This window comes from Serinus canaria, chromosome Z, assembly GCF_022539315.1.
Source record: "Serinus canaria isolate serCan28SL12 chromosome Z, serCan2020, whole genome shotgun sequence".
NCBI classification, from domain to species: domain Eukaryota; kingdom Metazoa; phylum Chordata; class Aves; order Passeriformes; family Fringillidae; genus Serinus; species Serinus canaria.
In genome coordinates this window covers 42671346-42693058 of record NC_066343.1, presented here as the reverse complement: position 1 = coordinate 42693058, position 21713 = coordinate 42671346, and the positions used below count along the sequence as shown (strand labels likewise).

At 36.8% G+C, this 21713-nt stretch overlaps 1 protein-coding gene across 6 annotated transcripts in view; it reads left to right on the top strand.

Moving 5' to 3' along the window:
• The window catches only part of DENND4C (DENN domain containing 4C), a 68849-nt gene extending 49785 nt beyond the window's left edge, over window positions 1-19064 (top strand). For 5 of the 6 annotated variants that reach the window (XM_050986646.1, XM_030237144.2, XM_050986644.1 and 2 more), the window contains 12 exons: window positions 360-500; window positions 1808-2943; window positions 3818-3998; window positions 5627-5736; window positions 8401-8576; window positions 9527-9709; window positions 11244-11433; window positions 12406-12651; window positions 13978-14095; window positions 15725-15878; window positions 16930-16994; window positions 17687-19064. In XM_050986646.1, the coding sequence (XP_050842603.1) occupies window positions 360-500; window positions 1808-2943; window positions 3818-3998; window positions 5627-5736; window positions 8401-8576; window positions 9527-9709; window positions 11244-11433; window positions 12406-12651; window positions 13978-14095; window positions 15725-15878; window positions 16930-16994; window positions 17687-17823 (2837 nt within the window). In that variant the 3' untranslated portion in view covers window positions 17824-19064. Of the gene's footprint in view, window positions 1-359; window positions 501-1807; window positions 2944-3817; window positions 3999-5626; window positions 5737-7002; window positions 7732-8400; window positions 8577-9526; window positions 9710-11243; window positions 11434-12405; window positions 12652-13977; window positions 14096-15724; window positions 15879-16929; window positions 16995-17686 lie in introns of those variants that run through there. The other variant, XM_050986647.1, reaches the window with a different exon arrangement.
• The last annotated feature ends 2649 nt before the right edge of the window (window positions 19065-21713 follow it).

The window sequence follows — 21713 nt, the reverse complement described above, 5'->3', positions numbered from 1 at the left end:
CACCATGGGGAGAAATTGGCAAGTGCTATAACCCTGTGAACACCTAAGCACACTCTGCATAATGCTGGCAGCTGTAACCTTTCTGGGTATTGCTTCCAGGAAATGCTCAGTGCTAGTAGGACTGATCCTTTATTTGTTATTACATAAGGCGATTGTTGGAGTTGATATTTTACGTACTGCTGCAAATAATTACTAAGTTAAGATTTAACTTTTTTCTAGCTATATCTATCTATCTGTCTATCTATCTATCTGTCTATCTATCTATCTATCTATCTATCTATCTATCTATCTATCTATCTATCTATCTATCTATCTATCTATCTATCTATCTACTAATGTTCACATTCTCTTTCTTGCAGAGATTTCTACAGAAAAGTCTTATGAAAAGCAACAGCTGAATCCAGAAACTCCAAATCCAGCTGATCCACCTGCCTGGGGTAACAGTATTGTGAAAGTTCCATCAGGCATTTTTGATAGCAGTGGAAGGAAGAGCAGTGATGGTGAGTCACTGGGTGAAACAGAGCTTGCTGAAGTCCTGATCTTGTTGTGCTGTAGTGTTTTGCAATTTGTTTCATCTTATGAAAAGAAACAAAACTTCTGTTCAAGGTGCAGATGTCTTGTACAATGTTTGCTTTCTACCATTATCCTGTGCAGGTAACATAGAAAGAACCTTTAGATTCTAAGGTTGAAAATCACTGTTCTGTAGACTGAAATCAAGATTTTTTTGTCTGGCCCTGAGAGTGTTTCAGTAATATACTAGGAAATAAAGAGAAATAGTGTCTCCAGTCTTGATTTTATCATCTAAACCTTTCTGGTCTTGGGCAAGTCTGTCCCTATTCCTGCAGCTCACATTGCCAATCTATAATGCAGGAATAATGTGTGTTGTCTTTGTGCTGTACAAAATTTATTTACTTATCTCAAGACTGGTAATGAGGAAAATTTATGGATATATAAAAGCCAAATCTTGGGCATCTTTTTTTTTTTTTTTTTCCCTGCCTTTGTGTCTGTCCTTACTGAGACAAGGTAGTCCATCTTCAGTGTAGCTTGATAGCACAGAATGGAGTTGCAGGTAAGAAGTTGCTTGGAACATTTTGGCAATTATGAGAACTGATGGCTAGCCAAGAAGCAGCATTGATGTGAGACTCAAACATCCTCCAGCAGGTGGATATGGTACAACAGGTCTTCTCCTGAGTTCCTAATATAGTAGAATTTCCATACTTGTGAAGAATTTAATTTGCTAACACAGCTATATAGGTAGTAAATATTCCCAATTACCCATAGGAAATAGGAACATTTATAAGATTAGTTTATGGCTTCCACATGCTAAACTTAATTAGTATTTTCTAAATATACATCTGTGTCATAAAATAAATAATGCATCTGTATTGGGCAGACACACATTATAGTTTTTTTCACAACCAGAGTGAACAATGGTGTTTCATATTTAAATCTTGAATGTAGGTCTTGAGGGGAAAAAAACCGAAACCAACAAGAGCAACTTTTACTTAAAATTGTAGTTTCCTTTAGTTCATGGATGTAATACTTACTCTCTGGGTGTTGACACAGGGAAAGGAGGTAGAAGCCATATACAGCTTTGATTCCAAAGGGTAGGTGGCTTTTGATCTGCAGATGTCTTTGCAGTAAAATAACGTGTTCATGCTAGTGTAACTTCTCAATGGATATATTGGGACTGTAGTACTCCCAGTCTTCTCTATGTAAGGAGATTAGGGAGATGTCACATAGTTTCTGGAAATAAACATTTTTGGTGACTATGGACACCGTATTATTAACGAATTTTCTCTTTCAGAAACAGTTTCTAGCCCACTGTTCATAACTCAGGATTCAGTTGAAGATACGGTCTTTGGTAATGTTTCTCCTAAGAAAACAAGTGAAAAAAGACAGAAGAGACAAAAACTGTTTTCAGAGAGAAGCTGCAGTTTCAGCAGTGAAAGCAGAGCTGGAATGCTGCTGAAAAAAGGCAGTTTGGACTTGCATTCTAAAGAAATAGCAATAATGATGGGAGCAGATGCCAAAATCTTAACAGCAGCTTTATCTGGGGCTAAAACTTCACCTAAATCCCACAGCTTTGAAAATATCGCTGACCGGCAGGTTACTGACATAAGTGGCACTTGGAGTGGTGTGACTGAGAGTGATTGGGACCTAGAACATAGGTCTTCACCAGTGCTGGAAGAACCTGGGGAAGGGCAGGAGGATCTTGAGAATGGAAGAGATGGAAACATTACCACAGTGGAAGACATAAATCTTGAACAGTCAGCTGAGTCTAAAAACCAGAAACCTGAAGCCAAAGATGCAGCTGCTAAAAGAAATAGCTTTTATGGAGTGGTTAAGCCTATTGAAAGGGAAGATGTTGAAGTAGGCTTGGACCCTCTGTCTTTGCTAGCTTCTGACAGCACACAACCAGGTTATGCAGAACCTGGGGAAAAGTTGATGTCACCAGTTGCAGCACGTAATTTGGCAGATGAAATAGAGAGCTATATGAATTTGAAGAGCCCATTGGGTAGTAAGTTTCCCAGCATGGAACTGCACAAGTCAGATAAGGAAGCAGAAGCTTCTGGTACACTTGGTCACTCCCAAGAAAGAAGGTCAAGCCTGCCTTTGGATCCCATCCTGCCATCCTCCAAGTGTTATGAAAATCGAAGAAGTCCTTCTGTCTCCAGATCCAAAACATTCACTGTACGATCAAAGCAACAAACTCACCCACAAGTTCAAAAGGAGCGGTCTTCGTCTTTGACAGGACTGGGTCGTTCTTCCCCACATGGCTCATTGGGAACTGTTGTAACAACTTTATCCAATCTGAAGTTAGACAATATACTGTCTGGACCAAAAATTGATGTTTTGAAATCAGGCATGAAGCAGGCTGCCAATGTGGCCAGTAAGATGTGGGGAGTGGTAACATCAGCATATAGTTACTCAGATGATGAGGTAAGTTTTTCAGTACGAAGAATTTGGGGACACAAAGTCAGAGGGCTAACTTGTATGTCCAGAAGATTGCTTCTCTAGGTGTTATTTTTTATTAAGTGTTAACTTTTATTAGTTAATAAAAATTACACTTCGTCTATGGTGTTTTTCCTTGCCATTAAAAGAAACCTCACTTTTCAGACAAAAGGAAATTAGATGGTCTCAATGCAGTAAGTTTTAGCTTTTTGTTCTCAACAAAAATCTCCCATTAGTCTTTTCATTTATATGTAAAGACACCAAACCAAGAAACCCTGGTAAGTACAAATTTATGTCACCTTAAATGATGCCATACTGCCCTGTATTAGTTTTGAAAACTAGGTTGTGAAAATAAATTACAAACCCAGGAAGTCAGGTTTGTGAGGGTCAAAGTTGAAAGTAATAAGGTACAGCATGAGATCTAGTAAATTTACTTATCGGGAATTTGGAAACTAAATGTTATGGTTCTTCTGTGACTAACAGAATGTTTTTCAGAGTAAGACATTTCACATACTAATGACAAGAATGAAAGAGGATATAGAGGGATCAATATTCCAACGACCTCTTTTTTTGTGATGTCTTGTTATTGTGCCTTCAAATTATGTGTCTGCATTTTCTTTCCTGTTTCTTATGTAATGAATAAATTTGTATCACTATTGGTTTGTCAGTTTTTCCATATCTTCCTGCTTTGTCCAGTATCTGCACTTTTGGAGTCTACATAGATTTATCTTACATCTCATCTTTTTACATTAGGATTTATCTTAATCTGCTAGTTTAATTTTTATTCTTCAGGATAAAGATGGAAGTAAAATAATGGATGTGGAGTTACTCAAAAATGCTACTTTTTCTTCTTGCATTAAAGGAAGAAAACCATCGACCAGACTATAACTTCCCTGTGGGCTTTGAAGATAGTATTTTAGGAGATAATCTGTCATCAAGAACTGGAGTTCCAGGCCTACTTACAAATGAACTTGCACAAAGCACTACTAGTCTTGGTAGTAGCAGCAGTGGTGGAGATGTAGGAAGACAGCATTACAGTGCAGGTGAGATAATTTGGTTTTATTTTCCCCTGATAACTTGATTATAATACAACAAACAGGGAAATCTGTTGTATGTGAAATCACTCGAAACAATAAAAGCTATGATAATGTGAAATTATTTCAAGCCCTTAAGAGTATTTCAATCAAATTTTCACTTCCATTCTATACTCTTTTCTTGCAGTAGCAAGTAGCTAGTGCTTCTCTCTGTATTGAATGTATAAAAAGCTGATACAATATGCAGGAGTTTAACCATAAAAATACTTCCTGTGTATGTGATAGGAAGATTGCTAACTAGTTATAGCAAGAAACACCTCATTCATGTAAAATCATAAACCGTTGAAAGTATTAACAGTGAAATATTAATACAGAAAAGCTGAGCAGTTTGACAACTGTTAATAGTTGCATAACTATTAATAGTTTGACAACTGTTAATAGTTGCATTTGAGGGAGGAAAGAAGCTAACCAACCAAAACCAAGTCAACAGAACAACCAAAAAACCTAAAGCAATACACACCAAAAGTTATCCATCTTTACCATGGAATAGGAAGTGTTGGATACATACTTGATTTGAACTTATGTAGGTAAATAGCTGATGACTGTAATCCTATTGCAAACTTTCCTTCCTTCCTCCCTGCCAGGTGTAAAACTGGAATAAATAAATCTGGTAATTTTCAGTTCAGATTTAATTCAGTTAGATTTGATTCTTATTTTGAGAAAGAAGATGTGTTTCTGAACCTGCTGTGGGTTGGTTTAGGTCTCTTTGCAATACAGTACTTCAGTGATACAAATATTGTAAAGCTGTCTGATTCACAGAGAGAGAAAAATATCAAGAGAGGAAGAACGAATCTGCACAGTGGACACAAAGTGCCTCTATATAGCAAAATCTTGACATCTACTTCTAGTTTGTAAGGAGGGTTATAAGAGCTTACTATAAAGAGTGGCAGCCAATAGAGTATACAAAATTTGTTCACAAACATAATCTTGAGATGAAAAAACACAGGAGCCTTCTTTATGATGAGGGGATACTGGTGGTGATTTTTTTAATAGAAAAATTTGGGCTTGTAAAAAGTAATTATGATAATTTTGCCTTCTGGGAGTGATCTCATCCATTTCCTTCTGGTGAATGTATTCCAATTCGTTTTCCCTTTTTCCTGGACAGGGCTCATAATCATAAAAGCTAGCATTACCAAGGAAAAAATATTTGGTTTAGTGCAGTGTTAATTAGGGAAAATCTAAGTGCAGTAATGGCATTTTTGGTATCATACGCCTCACCTGGTGCTGTCCTTACATTTGCTGTTTACATATGGATGTATTATTCAAGAAGTCATGACTAGTCAACTTTTTAGAGTTGGTCAATATACATTGAGCAATCTTACTGCTCTTTACCAGTCCATTTTTAGTTTGTGTTTTTCTTTTACTAATCTGTGGTATATTGTGTTAGAAAAATAACATTCAAATGTTAATAATGAACATTATCTATATTGTAATTGTAATGTCAGTGAGATATTCATATCTTTGGAGATTTTTTGATAAAATTTTCTTACCTTGGTTTGAATAGAAGTTACTTTCTTTGGGAATGGATTAATTATTCTTTCCTTGAATACAAAACTCAAATTACTATTTTTGTACAGGTGAAGTTTCATTCCCAAAAAGTATGAGAGTTCTAGATTCTGAGAAATCAGAGCACAGCTCTTCACATAATACTAGTTTATCCAGCATTTTCCAGAACTATGCAATGGAGGTAAGATTAATAAACTCATAGATGAAAGCAATAATTAGTCAATAGTACTGTACACATTAATTACCTGTTTAGTTGCATTGTGGTTGGTTTTTTCAAAACAAATTTTTCTTCGTTTCTACTATGGAGATGCTTAATACTTGTAGCTTGGAGTGTGACAGCAGCTTTAAAAAAGAAGAGTGTCTTAAATACTTTATGTGTCCATCATATATAAAGAGAAAAAGTTGTTGAGGGGAGGGTTAAAACTTGAAGTGAAAGAGAAGTTAGAGATGAAACAGGAGCTTTTGTGGGGTTTTAGATTTTATTTTCCTTATGAAATTGTATTGTTAGTAAGTAATTGTGATTAGTTGACCACAGGCAGCACCAAGGCCCTCACACAGGTATTTGCATAATCCCTTTAAATGGGGGACAGAATTGAAAGGGCAAAAATAAAGAAGCTTGAGATTTGAGATAAAGACAATTTATACATGAATTCTAGGGGAAAAAATAAAAAAGAGGGAGACACAACCAAAAGAAAATAGTAATGCAGAGATCAGTTAGCACCATAACACCTCAAGGAAGAGCTACCTTGGCGAAACACACAGAGTTTTATCTCTGAACTTGATGTTACACAGTGTCATTTGGTCAGCTGAGGCCAGCTGTCCTGGCTGTGTCCTATCACAGCCTGCTGGCTGAGTTGTGCACATAATGAAAAAAGTCCATGATGATGTATAAAGCCCTGTGGAGCAATAACTACAATATTGGAGTGTTATCAATTACCATGGAGCTGGTTACCAGACTGAAACACAGGACTATAAAGAATACTAACAAGAAAATTACTTGATCCCAGCCAAACCAAATTAAATAATGTTTTTGTGTGGTTCTTACCTGTATGTACTTGAGATTTCAGATGCATAGGCAATGGTCACTGCATTTGCCTTGGTTGCTTTTCTTTCAGCTGCAGTGGTATTTTTTTCTAGATCCTATGTGTCATTTTTATTTATGTTTGGGGCAGAAGCTCGACATCTAGGCTTGTTGAGCTTCTGCACTGCATTATATAAAGGGTTTAGCACAGCTAAAAAATGGCATTACTAATGAATATCTATTAGCTCTAAAATTCTATGTAGAAGCTGAGTTTGATGCTGGTTTTTTGGGATTTTTCATCCCTGACTGAAACAATGAAGTAAAAGGATACAGTAAGGTATATAGTCTGTTCTTCAGGTAGTACAGGATTAATTTTATAATTTTTCTCCAGTTCTCTACCTAGCTTAGTAGTGAAACTTCTTTTAGGTAAGGACACAACATTCTGACTTTCCACTTGTACTGGGTTTGCATGGCGAGGATTGTGTAGCAGAAGAGCTGCCAGAACTTTCCCCCATGTCCGAGAGAGCCAATGCCAGCCAGCTCCTGATTGGACCCCCCACTGGCCAAGGCCAAGCCCATTAGTGACAGTGTCAGCAATGCTGGGATAGTGTATTGGAGAAGGGGAAAAGAATGCTCTGCAACAGCATCTGCAGGAGAGGAGTGAAAACACGTGACAGAAAATCTCTCTGCAGATACCCAGGTCAGTGCAGAAGGAGGGACAGGAGGTGCTCCAAGGACCAGAGCAGAGATTCCCCTGCAGGCTGTGGTGCAGACCACAGTGAGACAGCTGTGCCCCTGCAGCCATCTGCACTGTGCTAGAGCAGGTGGATGCCCAAAGGAAGCTAACCCTGTAGACAGGAGCCAGTGCTTCTGGCAGGACCTTGACCTCGTGGGGAGAGGAGCCCGGATTGGAGCATGTGTGCTGGCAGGACTTGTGACCCTGCAGGAGATCCATGCTGGAGCAACTAGTAAAGAACTGAAGCCCATGGGAAGGGCTTACCCTGGAAAAGTTTGTGTTAGGACTCTGTCTTTGTGGGAGGGACCCCACACGGGAACAGTGTGAGGAGGAAGGAGTGTCAGAAAAACATGGGATGAATTGACCACAATCCCCTTTCACCATTTCCATGTGCCATTTCAGGGAAGAAAGTGGAGAAATCAGTAATTAAAGTGAAGCGTGGGAAGAAGGGAGGGGTAGGGGAAACGTGTTTTAAAATTTGAGGTAATTTCTTATTAACCTACTTGAACTTTTAATGGGTAGAAAATTAAATTAATTTCTCCTAGCTGAGTTTGTTTTGCCTGTGACAGTAATTGCTGAGTAATCTCCTTGTCCTTATTGTGACTCACAAGCCTTTTGTCATATTTTTCTTCCCCTGTTCATTTGAACAGGGAGATTGCTAGAGCGGCTTTCGTGAGCATCTGGCATCCAGCCAGGGTCAACACACCACACTCTTATAAAGGTTTCTTCTGTGTTTGATTGATTTTGTGGGATTTCTTCGCTCTTTTGGATAATTAGACATGCATTTACTCATACAATTCAAAACAATTTGTATATGCTGAAGTCTTCATAAAAGCAAGCTATTGCAAATGCTAAATTAGTAGCCTTTTGGGGTAATTCTTTTTCCATGTCAGAAATAAACTACTTATATCTTCATTTCATAGGTAAAAGTTAATGTGGATGAAATAATTCTGAGTAGGGTGAGAAAGAAGTGGTGAACTCATTTCTTCCCACTGGCCTTCTGGTACCTGTTAAATTTCTATGGGTACTAAGCCTATAAAAAACAATTGTAAAAGAGCCCAAATAATATTAATTCTGTGCTGTTCTAGGTTTTAATGTCAAGCTGCTCTCAGTGTAGAGCTTGTGATGCTTTGGTTTATGATGAAGAAATCATGGCTGGGTGGACAGCAGATGACTCAAACCTGAACACTACTTGCCCTTTCTGTAAAAGTACCTTCCTACCTTTGCTTAATGTTGAATTTAAAGACCTTCGTGGCTCTGCAAGGTCAGTGCATTTTATAGATGCTCCAGTTCTGCCTTTGTACCTGTGCATGGTTATATTTTTTCACAAGAGGATCTTCGATATCTTTCCTCATACAGATGTTAGCAAGAATGTTACTGTCTATTGCAGTCGTGATTGCACTGAAGGAAATTAGTTGTGTAAACTATTGAGTTGCATTGTAAAACAGCCAAAACCCAAAGAACTTTTTCATTTCATTATTTTCTTTTTAAACGTTTTCTCTTTTTTTTTTTTTTTTGATGTTCAAACAAAGCCTACTTTAAACTTTGTAAAAGCATAGGAAGAGGTTTTATAAATCTGTCAGCAAGGAATTTTTCCCAGACCGTATTTGTTAGCATTTAGTTCCTGATGCTCTACCTTATTGTTTCTGCAGTTTAAGCTTCTCTGCTTGCTGTTTTTAACCTCTATTAGTTGCACTGTGAAAAATTGAACTTAAAATTAAATTTCAGTTCTCACTGCCATGGTTATTGCTGTGAAACATATGTTCCACTAGTTCTCTAATGCAGAAATTAAACACCTGAATTAACTGTAGAGTATGAACTTCAGAGACTTTACAAAGCAAGACACATTTGTGTTGTCATGTAGTCTGTAATGTCACATTACAATAGCAACCATTTTCAGTGATGTGTCACCTGTTAATACACTGTTGCTGATGTGAAGCCATGACAAACTAAGTTCGCTTGTAATTAATTATGTGCAGTGTAGAATGTCTTCTTTTGCAGATCAGTCTCTCTATATGTTAATTTACTCTGCCTGTATAAGTTGCATGAGTGGGAACAGGATGAAATTTATGGTTTGTTGTCAAGATTTTTAGTGTTGTGTTTCCTTCTTTTGCTACTTCTGAAAAGTAAATATAGAAAATAATAACTTTAAGATTTTATGCTTATATCTTTACCTTTTTATTTTTCTCCCTCCCATTCATGTTGTAACTTCAGCTTTTTCCTGAAGCAAAGTACCTCAGGAGATAGTTTACAGAGTGGCACCCTTCCATTAACCACAGACCCTCTGGAGCAGAAACTGTTGACCAGTCCAGCCGTTGCTGACTTGATCAGTTTTTCAGATCACCTGCAGTCCAGCCACACCATAGCTGAAGAAACCAGCTCTGCAGCTGAGCAGGGGTAGGTACTACAGGACTGTTAGTTCTGTCAGAAATGCATCAGTACTTCCACGCTTGTAAGGGTAAGGTTGGTTTTTATACCAAATGTGATGAAGTACGGTTGTAACTTGAGGATCATCTCTTTCCTTTCTCACTTTCTGCATGTTTTAAGCATGCTTTTGTCTTTTTGAAGTAAACTCATTCCACCAACTGAGTAGGTTCTAAAGATACAGCTATATAGAAATGAATCTTCATGTCCAGCTGCTGTTGATCAATAGGTAAAACCTCTACTCAGTATGGTTAAAATCCAATCACCATTTAAACTCACACAGAAATTCAAGAATTGCTTCTCCTTTCCTTGTATGTATTATTTAACAGTAAGGACACCAAACTATGGGACAAAATAAGTCCATTTGCTGGAACACTTTGCTTGAGAGAAAGTTCTGGGAGCACTCAAGACTAGTGCTAAACTTGTGCTCCACTAAATGGAACGCAAACAAAACCTATGTAAAACTGAAACAAACAAACCCTACGTAAAACTGAAAAATAATACCGCTTTTGAAACAGTTTGATGAAAAAAAGCATTAAAGGGAAGGTGTCATGAGGGAAGAACTAAAATAATTCTGCTATGAATTGTGACCTTTTTGCTGGGATAGTTACATTTTGTTGTAATTTTCTGGGGTTTTTTTTAATCATCAGATTTGAAATTCTGGAGTATTAGTGCCTCAGAGTAATGAGCTAATGCCTGTATCAGATAACTAAAACTTTAATCAATGCAATAGTAGTTAGTCTTAATACACTAAACATTAAAGGTGGTACTGTTTATATTAACATCTTTATTTTGTGACAGTGTATTTTTAACTAAAGTAAAATTTAGAACCAAAAGTCACTGCTAAATAATCTCTTCACTCTACAAATTATCTGGAAGCAGGCACTTTCTGTTTCACTTTCTTTGTTCTTCTGTACAGTAGTTTAAGCTGTAGCTTTATCCACTATAATTAAAAGGAGCACAGAATGAATATTCCCAGATCTGCAAATGTCTTGATTGTCTGCATTAAATCTAACAAGCCTGACTTTACTTAAATTAGCTTGCTCAATGAGTTTGATACATTTTTTTTTATTATTACTTTGGCATGCTATTTTTAAATTACTTTCTGCTATACTGTTGTTCTGTTTATGACACTTAGGACATAAAGGGAAGAGGAAGTAAAGGTGAGTGTATCAAAAGGAGATACTCTTCATAGATCAGCAAAACCGTGGATTGCTTTTTTTTAAAGCAAGGTAGAGCTGTACAAGAGCAGAGGTTTCTGTATAGAACTGCAGTGCTGTCAGATTCATATCTTAAGTTATACCTAGCTGCTTTTCTGAAGGGATGTTTATACTGGTTTGAGGCACATTTTTTTCTGTGTTCCCTAAACAATGGAGCTAACTGGGAATATACAATATCAGATTAATAGAGAAAATTGGTTTGGGATCTTGGCAGCCTTCCTCTGCTTCCTTCCTGTTGCCATAGAAATGCTGAAATATTAGCGTATTTTCTTCTAAAATTCACACAGTGATTTGACAGAAGAACAGACTACAGATCCCACCACCATGAAGACACATGCCAATAATCCACCAAAAAGGGGGGTGTCCTTGACTCGGAGCCACAGTGTGGGAGGTCCACTGCAAAACATTGATCTCTCTCAGAGACCGTCTCATGGCATTTCAACAGTTAGTCTTCCAAATAGTTTGCAGGAAGCTGTGGTAAGTCTAGAAGCTGCATAATCGGTTGAGAGAAAAATATTGAAGACAATGAATATAATAATATTCTACTAGTAGTATTCCTGTCCATTTGCAGAATGGAAATGGCCAAGCATACTTTCACCTTCTTACAACTAAAAAAATCTTAGTTCAGTTAATCTAAAATTGCTTTTCCAATACTTTGTCAAATGAAGAATTCTAACAGAATGAGGCTAGTCTTTGTCTTTCTAAAACTGGAAGTTCAATAGTAAAGCAATGCCAACAGCTGACTAAACAAAATAGTGCAACATATTGCAAGATGGAAAGTTTGTTCCATTTCTGTGCATTTACTTACACTTCTTCTGTATATTCTGTTAGGCTTACCTGCGTAGTGGATGGGAGAAGGTGAGAGGCAGTATCGAGACTCCTACCTTTCGTGTGAAAAAAGTGTTTCTCCTCTCTTTTGGTACTTGTTATTTTCCAGAGGCTGTCTTAACATGTGAAGTCACAATTCAGGTCCACAGCTCATATAATTATTGACATTTCTCTTCACTTTCCATTGCTGCAGGCTTGGCATTTCTGCAGACTTGGTACTGGCTACCAGCTTAGATAGCTTAAAACTGCACAATCAGGAACCAGTTCTAACAAATTAGTATTTTTTTTCTTGTTTACATAATAGAAAAAGCATAGGTAATTGTTCTTTAAAATTAAGAAATTTCCAACAGTCAAAACTGGTGGTGCTGTTAAAGTTATTGTGTGTTCAGTAGCTCCAGAGCTTCTTCCAAGTCTCAGAAGAAACTCTGCAATGGAGGTTTCCAGGGCAAGTAATCCTGAAAAGTATTTCTGGAAGAAAAATCTTCTTTGATTTAGTAAAAACAAAATCAAAAGCAAAAACAAAAAACCCCCCCACAACAAACAAACAAACAAAAAACCACAAAGGAAATCAAAAAACCAAAACTTTTTTTTTTTTTTTTTTTGTGTATGTTCTGTTTTTAGGATCCTTTAATAAAACAACGTAACCCTGCCCCTGTATCTGTACCCTACTTGAGCCCCTTGGTACTGCGTAAGGAGCTTGAATCACTCCTGGAAAATGAGGGAGAACAAGTAATTCATACATCCAAATTCATCAATCAACACCCCATAATCTTCTGGAACCTAGTCTGGTATTTCCAACGGTTGGATCTGCCCAGCAACTTACCTGGACTCATTCTGACATCTGAGCACTGCAATGGGGGAGTGCAGGTAAATGGCATCCTCACGTTAGATTGGCAGGTATTACAGTGAGCAAAGCTGGAGGGCTTGGTTCAAAACAATTGCCTAAATAATTCCTGAGCAGCTGAATTTAAATTACTGGGTTTTTATCATACAAGTAGATAGGTTTGTTTCCCACAAGGATTCTTGAAGGGAGATGTGTGAAAACAGTCTTCAAATTCTAGTCAAGATGTTCTCTACTGCAAACCCAGAGAGTAAGATTCATTGAAGAATAGGAAACAAGATGAGTCTGTGAAGAACTCAAAAACTGTACTATATTGAAATACACAGAGTGAGTTACACACTTGAGTTATAATCTTTTAAAGTTACTGGACACTATTATTTGTTCTCTTCCAAGAATAGGTTTTGCTATTCAAACTCCACAGAGTTTCATTACTACATGACTAGACACAAAAGAATGTAGAACAGATCTATCCTTTGAGTATTTTGCCTTTCTAATTTAAAGTAGATTGAAACCTATATCATTTTTATGTGCAGGTACAAATTGAAATCAAATATGTATTTGATACATGCCAAAAAAGTAGTATTTTCCTGAAGTGTACACACTTCAATTTTAAATTCTTTCCCTCAATTTTCCCAAAAACCCAGCTAGAACTGAGAAAAAATTTCCAAAAAATGAAGTTAAAGACAATACTAATGAAATCTAAAGCATCCTGGAAAACTACAATGCATTAACAGGGAAAACAGCAAGATGGGACATAATATAATGTAATTATTATTTCAGTAGATACACTAAGTAATAAGTTTTTCTTGCCTGGTATTTCTTACTGTATTAGTGATTCCAGAGGCACTTAATTTTATAAAATAATTACATAAGTGTTGTTCTGACCCTATATTTTTAATTGAAATAAATAGTTCCTATTTGTATACATATGAAGATTCTTTCTGCTTTTTGGGAAGGCCAATATGTAGACATGCATACCAAAATGTTCATCAGGTCAGAAAATACTGCGATATGGTATGACTAGTAATACAGATCAAGTACTGTGTCTGGTACACAAAAGATATTTCCAGATACATACTCAAAAATATTTTCTTCAGATGCCTGTAGAAAACTAAATGTTCTTCATACATAAGGATAAATTATAAAAGATAATTAAATGCTGCAGTACTTGTGACTACCCTGGTTGAGTGCAGTTTAGTGTAGAGGATAACATCTGCTCCTGTTTGTTATATTCAAGTTAAATGAAGTTAACCTTCTTTGTTTGCAAAAATAGTAAAAGGGCAGGAGTTTTAAATAACATAACATTATACTGGTGTTTTTAAAACATATTCCCTTTTCGCATGTGTTTTTAGCTTCCTTTGACATCTCTTGCTCAAGATAGCAAGCTAGTATACATCCATCTTCTATGGGACAATATCAACCTCCACCAAGAGCCGGGGGAGCCCCTATATATATCTTGGAGAAATCTCAGTAAGTAAAACAAATGCTACAGAAAACAGAGGGAGAAGAGACTATGGAAAGAAACGGTTGGTTTATAGTGGCTGAAATGTACACAGCCCATCAATTTGCAGTATTTTGTTAGTATCCAGAAGCATCTGCAATCCCTTAGGTACTTTGGGTACCAAATTTGTATCAAATCAGTTGTGAAAATAAGTTTGATCTGCTCATCACATGTCATACATTTACTGCTGATTGCTTTAGATGTGGTTCTAAATAACCCTCACTTGATTTGAATGCATTAAGTTCCACTTCAGTTTCACTGCATTATCTGGTAATAGCTATGCAGGCATGTACAAGAAGGCTCTGTTACAAGAAAATATTTTTTACTTCTGTAAATGAATGAAACTTCACCAGTCCCTCCAATAGGTACATTTGGCACCCCTCCTGACTGCGAAAAAGTAAGAGCAAAGAAAGCCTTGTCTAGCATAAAAACAGGCAGACTGGTTATAAGAACTTAAGGACTTCCTTACTTCTGATCATCAGAAAACCTTCTAATTCCATGTTTTAATTTTTAAAAACTATGCTAAAAACTATCATGCTAAAAACTGTCATGCTAATTTTGGTTCTAAGGAATTAAAAGGTGTTTGTTGAAAAATATCCTTAAAATAAAGAGACTGATGAGAAAATTACAATCAAGAGCATAGCACAACTTGTGTTATTTCCCTCAGATTCTACAAAGCATATTGATGTAACCACATGGATGAAAAGCATCCCCAAATCATCTAACCATGAATGAAGATGCATATATATATATATATGTAAACGAAGGAACAAAGGGCCTTTTTTGGATGTGGAAATAAAATAGGCCATATAGCAGTGTCAGAAAATATTCTGAAAACACAAAATTACATTTGTAAAGCATCATATATGTCAGTTTGATGAAAACATCATGTCAATATGGTGAAGATAACTAGGCTTGGTCTGCAGTTCATTTACACACCATGTACTCAATGTCTAATCTGTAAAGTTACTTCCTTGCCAGTTTATGGACTTATTATTCCCTCATCAGTCACTGTCTTCCAGAAAATAGTAGTTCAGTCTTATTCTGAGCATGGCATTTTAAGTGACAAATAATGATGGTAAATGTCTCGGTCATTTTCTTTCCTGTTTGATTCGACTTTGCATTATCTATTTCAATATATATCCCAGAGTTATCAGTTAATTGTAGATGGCTTTTAAGAAGGGCTTTAATAAGAAAAGTTTCTTTGCTAAGGAAAGTGACACTTCTATTTTATTTCTTTTCCCTTGTGTAACAAAAATCTTCTTGCAGTGAACATAATTTTTAAGTACAGAAATCAAACGGAGCTGACCAACCATCACAGGCAACATCTGATGCTGGGTACTCTTCAGTCTCATGTATTTCTCTGTCATGTGGGACCTCTTGCACATGGATACTTGATGCATCCTGTAACGTCTGGGTACAGTTACTTTTGAGTGAAGACTATAAGCCCCGTCTAGACTAGGTCCCCCCATTATAACAGATTTCTCTAGATTGAGTAGAGGTTCTCTATGTGTATCTTAGTTTTGGAAATACTTCTGCTTATTAAAGTGAAAAAAAGTCTTTACTGCTGTAATAGTCTGTATGTTTCCACTTCCCAGATTCTTCTGAAAAAAAACCCTCCACACTGGTAGAAAATCAGCAGGCAACAAACACATTGTTGGAGAACATCAAACTAAGTATTCAACACAATGATGTTATGAAGCCAATCGACCTCCTCCTACAGAAAGTTAAGCCAGATGTGAAACGACAGAGGTAAAGGCATAATCTCCTCTTAGTTTCTCCCCACTAAAAATTAAATAAGATCAGACTGTGTGTGTTTCTTAGTGATAATTTTATAAAGACCTCTCGGGAAGATTCCATTTCATTAGTGTCCACCAAAACCCATGTGTATTTTTTTACACCTGTGTTAAGAACAGATGCACTCTATATTCAGATGCATAGTTCATACAAATCAGTTGCATAAATGTGATTGTTTAATAAAAATGGACATTTTACAATGAGAAAAATGCAGGTATTAATTACACAGATTTTGATGTTGCTCCAGATCTAGCAAATTGAAAAATACAAGTGTCCTGTTGCATTGTGTGAAATATTCTCCTAGTTATATCTTCTGAAATTCTAGCAATCTGGAGTATTGGCTATGAAAAGTGCATGCAGCATGAGTCTCAAAGAGAGGGAGATGTGTAAATAATTCTTGTATTTTGCAACCTGCACTGCAGTTTAAGGAAGGCCTTGTACAAAATCACAGACTCTGAAGTAAATTACAGCAGATAATTTGTCATCTTTGTTTCTGTGTTTTGTAGTTACTAAAAAGAAACAGAAACTGCTCTGCTTGGAGAAGCATCTTTATGACTTCCATAAGGGGAAAAAATAATTCCCGATTATTTAATGATACCTATTTCTGAGATTGACCATGACATTCTGAAACAAAAAACAAAAGTATGGGTGATCTGAAAGAAACCCATACCCACACATTGCTTTATGGTCAAGCCGGAATGAATTCATAATAAATTAAAAATGGTGGTTAATTTAATATTTCATGTTTATTAGGCATTTCTATGGCAGAGGAATTTTTCATAGAAAATGTAACTATTAGGATTTGGGAGTAATGTGGCTTTCTGCATCAAGTAAAAGTATTCAGGCATTAAAAAACTTTAAGCTAATAGTTGTGTAGATTGGTCACTTTTTTCACAAGCAAGGTTAACAGAACAGTTGTAGAAACTACATAATGGAAGTTTTCAATATTGATTTGGAAAGAGGATAGTTGATCCTTTCATTGACTCACCTTCAAAATATTCCCTAGGAGTTTTTACAGGGAAATTCTTTTCCTGTCTCTGGTGTCTCTTGGAAGAGAAAACATTGACATTGGTAAGTAAAAAAATACTGTGAAATGCATAATCCCTGTGGATATTTTACATGAAAGCTAGTGTAAAAATCTGTTTCTAAGATTCAGTTATATTTTAGTGAAAATTGCTGCACTATCTTTAGGTATTGCTTTTAGTAAATATAATAGTATATTATATATAGTAAATATAATTCAGATGGAACCATTCATTTTGACTTTGTTTGAAACCAGTAATTAGTTACTTTAAACAAAGAGTATTTGAAGAGCTTGAAGTTTTAATTCTTCATGTCTGAAAGTTTTTTTCCAGTCTTGTCCATTTTTCTCTGACCCACATATCAGACCTATGTTATCTAAACACCTGATTTCCTACCCTCTACTGATGTCTTCTATCCTGTCTTCTATTTGGTGCTACACAATCAAAGTGACTCCCTTATAGAATGTGATAGGGGGGAACTGCACTGGGAACAGGCAAATGGAACTGTGAAAGAAGCAATGGGCATTCACTTTGTGATGTGCTGTGGTGCCACAACATCTTATGGGGATGCTTTTCAGGTCCTCTGAGAAGGTGCATTTTGAAAAAAAGAAATCAACAGCATCTAGTTAATGAAATAATTTGTTACTATATAAAAATCACCAAAAGCATTTTATAGGAATAGTAGTGTGCATTGTACATAGTGTTTCTTAAATAACCTCAACTGTGCTTTTTCTATTTCAGAGGTCTTTGATAGTGAATACAGACTTGCACTTAAAAAATTACCAAAGGAAGTTCTTGAAAAGATGCAGAGAATAGATGTTCCACCAAGCAGCAGGGTTGAGTGCTGCAGGAAGTGGTTTGGAGCACCTTTAATATAAAAGTAAGGAAGACATACACCATATTTCGGAGAGACAAAAGCAGAGCTGAACAAACCCAAGAGCATGGTGACATATACACTTTTGAGTCTCAAAAGGTGTTAATTGAGCAATTTGTCAAATCAGTTTCATTGAACTGCAACATGTATTCTTCTCATTCATCTCATGGGCGCATTGTAAAATCTTCCAAAATGTTTTAAAATTATGAATTTGTTTCAGTGGTTGATCTGCTTTTCCCAAACATAAATTCTTTAATTTCCTCAAAATTTTCCTCCACGATATCAAGTTACTCAAAAAGCTGATGATGAAACAGCAGTCTATATTTGGTGACTTTCTTCAGGGCCACCAATATTGGTGTATTTTAATGAAGTACTTTTCCAGGGCTCAGATTCTCCATGCTTCTTTAAAATGACCTTTACCTCTAGAGGGGTCCTTTTATTAATGTGTGGTATGGTTGTATGAATGGAAATATTTGACACCTTGGATTGGAAGCTGCAATGCAGTTGCTTTCATCCAATAGTACATTAAATTTCATCAGACAGTACATTAAATTGCTACCCTTTCCCTGACTCTTGTCCCAGTCAGTATCCTGAATTACCTTTGCTGACCTTTTCAAAATGCGTATCTACAGCTGTGAGAAAACAAAGACTTACACTCAACTTTCCTGTATTCTCTATCTGATAAACTATAAGGTTCTGTAAATGTACTGGCTGCTTTCTCCAAAGAAGGATAAGCTTCTACACAAAGCAGCTCAGAAATGGATGGCATTCTCAAAATTAAGTAGGAAGCTCTAATGGTATTAGAATACACACAAGAATTGTCAACAGACACTGCCTGAAAAAAAAAATTATGCTTTATACTATTTGCATGTGTGTTTAAGAGGTGTCCTCCTTGAATTCTTTATCACCCTCTCCCTTGGTTTTATACTAGCCTGTGGGTTAATTATTTTGCACTGATAGTCCAGATTCAATATTTCAATTAAGATGTATTTATAAATGTGGTCTTCAAGTGTATATTAGCAGAAATGAAGTGCTTATGTGTATGATCTGAAAAGATGTATCCATCTTTTGTATTGCTTCTAGTAGATAAGTGTCTTGGTTTCGGACTGGGCACAATGCCAGTGCCTCCATGAAAACACATCCACGTGGTGCCTACTGTGAGATGTGACCAGAAACAGAGCAAGCAAACACCAATTTAGGAATAAAAGGAAAAAAACTTTATTAACACACACACACACACACACACACACACCACACACAAAGAACAGAATGGAAATCTTTCAAACACATTTCTCCTCCCCCTCTCAACCCACATTACAACATACAATACAAACTCCAATCTTCCTTCAGTCCCCATCTCTCAGGTGTTAATTCTCAGTCCATTATCCTTCTTCTAACAATCAATACATTCTATTAAAGAGGAAGCAGTCTTCTCCTTGTGCCATTTCTTGACTAACCCCTTTCCATATTCCATGCTCTCACCATGGAAATGGACCAGAAGATTGCTTTTGGGGTTTCTCTTTTTAAGGATACTTTGGTCAGTTCCACAAAACGACAGTCTCTCCATTTTTGGGATAACAAAATCCCCCCCATTTCCCCCGGGGCAAGGGCTTCACGACAGAAATCCTCTCATTTCTGATTTCTGCCTACCACTACTCTTCACTGCCTTTCTTGGGTCTGAGCCATTGCTTTCCCCCCAAAACCGCAGTCTCTGTGTTACAATAGAAAGTTAGTCCGTCCACAGCCGAAAAAAAAACTGCTCCTCCGTTTATCTCTTCCCAAGTAAATTCTTCTCATTAACTCCACTACTCCCTACTCACACAAACCTCTCATTTCACTTGTCCATTTCTTCTTGTTCTTATCTCTGTCCTCCGGGAGGATCAACGTCTGGAAGGTTTCCATCGTGAAGGAAAAAAGTTAAAATCATCTCTAGGTGCCGGACTCTCCTTCTCACTCTTGGCCGACTTCCAGGAGCTGCCCGGCGCATCTTATCTCTTTTCTCTCTTCTCTCTCTCTCTCTCTCTAGGAAGCGGGGTGGGGGGGGGGGAATTTGCTCGGTGTTTTCACTACTTCCACCCCTCCATCCTTTCACTTCCCCCCCCGGTCTCTCTCTCTCTCTCTCTCTTTCCAAGATCCAAGGTCTCCGGCCTAGCTCACGGCGCCTCGTGGCCTTTGCCCCTCCCCCACCCGGCCTACAGCCGGAGGGGGAGAGAGAACTGACCGATCCCTTTGCTGACCGACAGGCAAGAGCGTGTCACTTCCTGGGAGTTCTACCTTTATACCCTGTGTTCTCAGAGGCGGAACCATCTCCTCATTGGCCCAAACAGGTGCCAATATTCACACCTGAGCCCCCACTGGGCTAACCACTGTCTCCAAAAAAAAAACCACTTCCAAACCACGACAATAAGACACTTCCTCACCTCACATATTTAGACTACAGTAGTCGTAGTCTTGGCAAGGAGAGCCTGGATACTGGTCAACAGTGTAAGTGTTTCTGTTACTTGAAGAATATGATAAAATTTATTCCAGGCTTTTACTGAAAGTTAGTGGTATGGCTTTTGCAATGGAATAATTCATAGAGAAAAAAATATATTTGTAGCATGTAAAAGGAGCATGACTTAAAATACGAATTGCATCTGGGTTTGAATGTATTTTCTTGATAGTACTTTTAAAACTTTCATTCTTCAAAGTGATGAGGGATGAAGATCTGTCTGGAACAATTTTTTACATGAAACAATAAACCAACTTTTTTTTCATGAGGTGAAAACAAGGGAGTTGCACTATATGTGACAAAATATATTTACATCATAGACTGATGCCTTGTATTTTGTCTACAAGTGCTGCTCCTAAGTTAATATGGGGATATTACCTGGACAGATTCTCTCCTGATAAAACTGTTGCGCTTTCTCAGCAATTAAAAGCAAGAAAGCACGTAATGATTTTTTTATTATTATTCTTTTTTGGGTTTATGCACAGTTGCTTGCTGATATCTGACCTACATCACATAAAGAACAGTCCTTGATTCTTCATCTTTTTCTCTTTTCTCCAGTTACGTCTTTGACATGGTTCCATCCTTCTAAAATTCAAGTCTATCTAAAGCATTGATCCAAACAGCTTAATATTTCTACAAATTAAAGCCAGAATTTTTTTCTGTATAACTCTATACATTATTTCTCCACAGACAGCTACACAAAGACCATTATTTTTGAGTATTAAATAGACAAACAATGTGATTATGTGATGCAATTTACAAGGAATCAAGTCTTAGTTACCCTTAAATTCTCCCTACTCATTAAATGGCAAGGAAAATCTGTCTAGACAATGCTAGATATGTGACATCCAAACAGTTTTAAAACATAGTAAATAATACTATGAACTAGTTTCTGTAAACACATCATCCTCATTTCTAAACAACTTTCTCCTTTGTTGCTGAAAATATAGACTAATAAGGGAGTAGTGTTGTAAAGACAGCAAAGCAGATCATGTCACAATATCTACTGTTAATTGTTAAATCTTTCCCAGCTATATACACTAAACAAACAAAAAAAACCCCAACAAAATAAAGCCAGAGGAGAAAAGATCATCTGTAGAATTGGGCTTGCTTTGATTTGCTCTTGCATATTGGCATTTTTGTACACTACAAATTAATTGCTATTCCTGGTGTAGGCACCTGGTATTCAGAGTGGTAGAAGTCCTGCATGTAGCTACTTGAAATCTTCAATCTGCATATTGGAATTGATTCTTTAATATAGAATAAAAATGGAAGACCTTCTCCTTTTTATAGGGAGTTCTTAATGCTTAGGTTCTAGAATAGCTAACTAATCAGTTGTTTTATTAATGTAATCCATAGTTCAGATGAAAAGGGAGATCTCTGAAAACAATTTATTTTCATCT